Genomic DNA, 6,548 nt, shown 5'->3' on the forward strand with positions numbered 1-6,548 from the left:
ATGACACAAATTACTAAAAGTCTTAACGTTTTATGACATTGGCCTAAATGATTTCAGTTTCATGTAACTATTAGGTCAGGTTTTATTTTATTTTTTAAAAGGTATAAAACCACTCATTCAGACACAGGCAGACAGTATGTACAAGAACGTTTTACATATTTGAACCCTAATTGTTTCTAGGCAAAGCTGTCAATGAGTGAAATATATGGGTAGATTTGGTATTGAATGAAAGCTTGGGGACTTTGGATCACTGTAGAACTGTTGTTGAAAGTTTCTATTGATTAATAAAGAAGTATATAAAATTTTAATAGGAGTGCACATTTGCCCTGTTGTTGAGATCAGAAATTTTTGTACTAACAAACACCCGGGAACCAGTATACTCAAATATATGCTATTAAAGTATGTTGAAATTTTCAGCACAAATTAGGATAAGGTTTAGTTTTGACATAAAATAACTGCCACTTTATTTGAACATAAGACAAAGTAGCAAATAATGCTTGAAATTGCAGAGTTTAACTTAGAAACCAATGGGGCTAGAAACATGATGAATTTGTGATTTTATACCTTCATCTGGCCTTTTCATAAATTATACAAATTGTACATGATCAGTTAAAAATATTGTTTGTGTAAACTTATGTCATACCCAACTTATGTCATACCCGTAGCTAGGGGGTTAGGAACATTTGCATTTTTGTTGATATTGGTTTTGGAATACAACATATAATCCTAAAGGAATGTTATCTTTGTAGAAAATTTAAATTCATGGTTACCAATCCTATGATATCCCTTGAATAATAATTAATCCATAGTAGTAGAATTTGGATTGAAATAGCTATTAGCTACTACAAGTTCCGTAGACAATACTTCATTTAAAGTTTAAAAGAGGCTTAACGCTAGATAGGTAAATGACTCACTACCAACCAAATTAATTTTTTGGCTGTGTTTTGTGGTTCTTAGCATTGTATATGAGTTTTATAAAATTTGCATGAGGCTGACTCAAGCTGGAGCGAGGAAGCAAATCATTTGCAATTTTCCAAGTTATAAAGGGCATATAGCTCTAGAACTGTAAGCCATTAATGATCAAGCTCCAACTCTGTCAGTGTGCTGTGGTAATGTAAGAGTGATGATTTTTTGTTTTTTATAATGTGAATTTTTCACTTATTATGAGTAATAGGATACTGTAAACCAACTTATTTTCGCGGATACATTATTTTGCGTTTTACCTTTTTTTGAACACTTCACGGCTTTTAAATTTTCTGATTTCCTAATTTACATGATGACATTTAATAAGGAAAGATCCAAGTTGTACATATTCGCGCAATTGTCTTTATATCAACCTGAATTGTTTTCACGGAAAGTCTTGCAAGAAGCAAGTTCTCTTTAATCTGATGTCACCCCTGCATGTTTTTCGTGATCCATGTTTCTATTTTTTTTACTTTTAGTTTTCAGAGTTGATGGTCTTTTGTTTGTACTTCTGTGTCCCGGGTTTGTCTTTTGTTCATTTATTGTCCTATTTTATAACTATAGTCTGCAGAGTGTTGATTTTCATTTGTTAAGTATGGTTTTGCAATGTTGCATGTCTATCGATGTCCAGACATTGTACGAGAAATATTTTAAGAATATACGATGTTACTGGACATAAAAAAAAATGTTGTTTCTGCTTGGAGAATTGAACTTGATATCAAAGAATACAAAACTGGCTCTTTTTTGTAGATAAAACTAGATAACTGACATGGTTTAAAATCAAAGTAAGACCACCAATTTCCCGATATCAAGTCGTCTTAAAAAAACGTCAATGTATTGCCATATGACCTTTTATATTGAAGGGTTAAACTTGCATGAAGTCGTGGCCCTTAAACAGAAAAAAAAGAATATGGAGAAAATGTGCACAGGACCTTATCTCACACAAAGTCAAAGCATAGAAAAAATACAAATGATCAATGGGCGTCAAGTTGGTTACTTATTCCCTATTCCCTATTCGTTACCTATTCCCTATTCCCTATTCGTTACCTATTCGTTACCTATTCGTTACTTTTTTGATTTTTAATATCCTTCCCCCTTTTTAATTATGGCATGGAATAGTTTAATATGGCTGCCGTTACCATGGAAACAGCACAATTGTGAAAAAAAATCAGTTTTTGGTTTTAGGTGAACTGTTTGGATATGCTTCAACTCAGAATCATCATATTTAAAAACAATGTAGGTGCCCACTATATACAGGTGTTGGATGATTTTGGCGATCATTGGATCTACTATGTTGCCATGGAAACTACACCAAAATTTTCAAAATTCTCAAAATTCTCAAAACTTCATGAAACTTTACAGTAATGATGAGCAACATTGGTAGATGTGGCATTTGGAGTTGGAATTTCCAAAATAGGTCTTGTTACCATGGAAACAATGCAAAAAGGTCAAAAATTTCAAAAATAAGAATTTTGAGTAAACTGGATGAAACTTTACAGGAATGGTAACTGGCATAGGCAGAGTTGGATTTTGAAGATAGAATTTTCAAAATGGCCGCCGTAACCATGGAAACAGCAAAAATATCAAATTATTTTGTGATGTTTGGCGGTCTTTACATTTATGTTTTTTGTTTGTAAAGGAGGTTGCTCTGAAGCAGCAAAAATTTCAAAATGTTCAAACTTAATGAAACTTTGCAAAAATGTTATTAGACATCTGTAGATGCTCTCTTTGACTTTGGAATTGTCAAAATGGCTGCCGCTCACCTGGTAATAGGGGGAAGGGTGTCATCCGTTATTGCTAGCAATTACAAATCTAGTTGTTAATACTCTTGCATATGGTAATAGTTCTAAATTTGTTGAGGTAAAATGATCTTTTTATGACCTATTTATATGTGTTTGTGCTCAACCGATCCTTTTACTTCATGTTCGATGCGCATTTGTTCCTTACTTGTTTTTTTATACGTTCTACCTTTTAAGTGCTTTATGTCCGTATGTTTGAAGATGGATCTTGGTTCGACGGGATGAAATCACCGTGTTAGCGCTTGCATAAAAAAGAAGATGTGGTATTATTGCCAATGAGACAACACTCCACATTAGACCAAAATGACACAGAAATTATCAACTATAGTTCACTGTACGGCCTTCAACAATGAGCATAGCCCAAACCATGTAGTCACCTATAAAAGGCCCAGACATGACAACCTCACACAATTCAAACAACAAAACTGACGGCCGTATTTCATATACAAATAAATAAACGGAAATATGTAACACAAAACAAACGATAACTACTTAATTTCAGGCTCTTGTCTAGGGACAGGCAAATACTAACATAATGTGGTGGAGTTAAACATGTAAGCAGGGTGTACATCGTTTCGGAGCATGCTATTACCTTGTTTAATTCGTTCCATCACTCGCTTATAGTTCGCTTATAATACGTGTATCTTACGTTGCACCTTTTGACATGATTTTCAATTGTTTTGTTGTCTCTGGTGGAAGATTTGGGCTCTTAGAGGTGATATAACTCTATAAGTGCATTTGTATCCGTTCCAGCGCTCGGATAATACCCTGTTAAATATTCGTTACTTATTCGCTTTTAAAAAGTTTGTTGTACGTTGCACCTTTTAGAAAAGGATTTTTAATTGTCTCCATGTCTCTTGTGGTAACAATGTGTTCTTAGAGATGAAATTACCCTGTTAGCGCGCATGTACCCATTCCAGCGCCCAGTAAATACCCTGTTACCTATTCGTTACCTATTCGTTACCTATTATTTCGTCTCCTATTTTAAACCTTTCCTCCTTGACTTTACCATTATTCACTACCAAACTTCTGGATTTGTTAGGCTTCACTTTCATTCTTGCCCAGGTGATCATCTTATCAAGCTCTCGTAGTGTCCACCTGGCTTCGATAACTGTCTTTGTGCTTATTGTCATATCATCCATGAATGCTCTTCCTAGTGGTTGCAGTACTTCTGACTTCATCCATGGACCTCTGCTCTTCTTCTCAACTGACTTCACAATCATATTCATTGCTGCTGAGAAAAGGATGACAGATATCGTGCATCCTGTCACTATTCCCACTTCCAAACGTTGCCATGATGTTGTAAAATCTCCAACGGTAAATCTCAATTGCAGATGGTTGAAGTACTCTTTTATCAGCGCTCTAACTCCGTCAGGTACATGGTATCTCTCCAGCATCAACTCAACTAACTTGTGTGGTACTGTCCCATATGCATTCGCTAAATCCAGCCAGACAACTGCGAGCTCTCCCTTTGAATCTTTCACTTCTCGGATTATCTGTGATAATACGCTTGTGTGTTCAATACAGCCTGATACACCCTCCTTTCTGTACTGCAATGTCAATGTACTCGTTGCTCAGCATGTAGTTTGTCATCCTTTTAGCAAGAATAGCAAGAAATGTCGATCTTTCCTTCAACATTTAACAGTGAGATGGTTCTAAACTGTTTTAATGTCTCTGACTTCTCTTCCTTTGGTATAAAGCACCGTTCTTCCTTCTCTGCTAGTCGACCTCTTCTCCAAATGACTCTTATCAACTTCCATAGACGTCGTGTAATTCTCTGACAGTTCTTGTATACCTTATATGGCACTCCATTTGGACCTGGTGCTGATGCTGCCCTTCCTTTCTTGATAACATCTACTACCTCTTTTAACTTTGGTGGTGATTCATCAAAAGCCTGCTCTGGATCCTCCGGGTGTATAATAGATATAGGAAGATGTGGTGTGAGTACCAATGAGACAACTCTCCATCCAAATAATTTAAAAATTAAACCATTATAGGTTAAAGTACGGCCTTCAACACGGAGCCTTGGCTCACACCGAACAACAAGCTATAAAGGGCCCCAAAATTACTAGTGTAAAACCATTCAAACGGGAAAACCAACGGTCTAATCTATATAAACAAAACGAGAAACGAGAAACACGTATATATTACATAAACAAACGACAACTACTGTACATCAGATTGTTTTATATCTGGGAGTTCGTCTTCCCTTTTTGGATCACTGTGCATTTCTCTTAAATATTCTTCTACTTCCTCTTTACTAGCTTTTAGTTGTCCTGATCCTTTCTTCCCCAACAATTTTGATGTAAATTGGAAAGGATCTGATGTAAATTGAGCTCTTGCTTTCTCTCTCTTTTTTTCTCCTTTTCCTAGTTCTCTCTGCTCTCCTTGTGATCTTGAGTTTCCTCCTGGTGGTGTCCCTCAGCTCAGATAATGCTGGTTTTTCATCCTCTGATACCTGATTATATCTTTTCTTAAGTTGCCTTAGGTCTTTCCTCATCTTTACTATTTTGGATTCTCGTCTGTTCTTTTGACCCTCTCGCCTCACCACCTCTTTCTCATCTGCATCAAATCTGTCCATACCTATGTTGTAAATAAATGATGTCATTGATTTTATCTTCCTGTCTATGTTACCTGCCAATGTTGCGTTTAAAATTGCATCCACATCCTCATCAAACTGTTGCCATTCACTTTTAATTTTATTGTTGGGCCATTTTACTCTCTTTCTTCTTATGTTCTCACTTGTGTCTGGTGTTCTTTTTGGTCCTTGTGGCTGTCTGTTGTTGTCTAAACCCTCCTTTTCCTGTTGATTCTTCTCTACCATGCTGTCCTCTTCATTGAACAACACATGAGAATTATGAGAATTTCGGTTTTTGCTTCATCCTACATATCGGTCTTATATACTTTTAATTTTGTCCCCATAAAACCTAAAAGTCCTAAATTACAATGAATCTATGTTTTTGCTTTGAGACAAGAATATTGTCGAAAGAAATACCAAAAATGTAATTGCATTTCAATGTAAGTAAGAATCCTGGAAACGCTTAGAATGCACGATTTTGCGTTATTTATCTCAGAGACCCCTCCCAAAAAATGTTAAGACTTGCTATGCTCGGGGAATATATTTTGCATCAATATAAAAAGAGGCTCCCTGTGCGTGATTAGATTCTTTCTAAAATACTATTAGCAGAAGAATAACTATATGTGGTGTATGACTGTAATAGGTACATGTCAGTCTGGCCGGCTTCATTTGACCTTGATCTCCGTTTCATTGTCCATTGGCTCAAGTTCTTATAATAATTCGGCTAAATTTGGTATATGAAATGATTGTTGAGGTGCATTTCTGTCAGGTAGGTATTATCTGACCTTGGCCTCATTTTCATTGTTCATAGGTCAATGACACATTTTCGTATTTTTATCAGTCTATATTATAAGCAATAGGTCAACAATTTTGGTATATTAAATGATTGTAAGGTGTACATGTCTGTCTTGACTTTCGCCTGACTATGACATCATTATCATAGAAGATTCATAATCTTTAGTCTATGTGATACTTGTGGTAAAACCATCAAAGTACATAATTTCTACATAAATTCAATAATAAGTAAACCAGGTGAGACATTTCAGCGTGTGCACTCTTGTTGTTAGTTATCCTGCCTTTTGAAGGTTTGGTGCCATCAAAATGTTTAAACCCACTGCAATCGTTTGCACCTGTCCTAAGTCAGGAATCTGATATTCAGTAGTTTTCATTTGTTGATGTGTTTTATAAGTGTCTTTCGTTTCTTGTTT

General features: G+C 35.6%; 1 protein-coding gene across 1 annotated transcript; it reads right to left on the bottom strand.

Moving 5' to 3' along the window:
* Positions 1 to 3,715: 3,715 nt before the first annotated feature.
* Positions 3,716 to 4,991, bottom strand: LOC134710973 (uncharacterized). The gene is made up of 3 exons (XM_063571396.1): positions 4,938 to 4,991; positions 4,558 to 4,668; positions 3,716 to 4,312 (listed from the first exon to the last, which is right to left on the bottom strand). The coding sequence occupies exons 1-3, from the start codon at positions 4,989 to 4,991 to the stop codon at positions 3,716 to 3,718; spliced, it is 762 nt and encodes a 253-aa protein (XP_063427466.1).
* Positions 4,992 to 6,548: the final 1,557 nt, after the last annotated feature.

The sequence above is a fragment of the Mytilus trossulus genome, chromosome 3 (genome assembly GCF_036588685.1).
Source record: "Mytilus trossulus isolate FHL-02 chromosome 3, PNRI_Mtr1.1.1.hap1, whole genome shotgun sequence".
NCBI classification, from domain to species: domain Eukaryota; kingdom Metazoa; phylum Mollusca; class Bivalvia; order Mytilida; family Mytilidae; genus Mytilus; species Mytilus trossulus.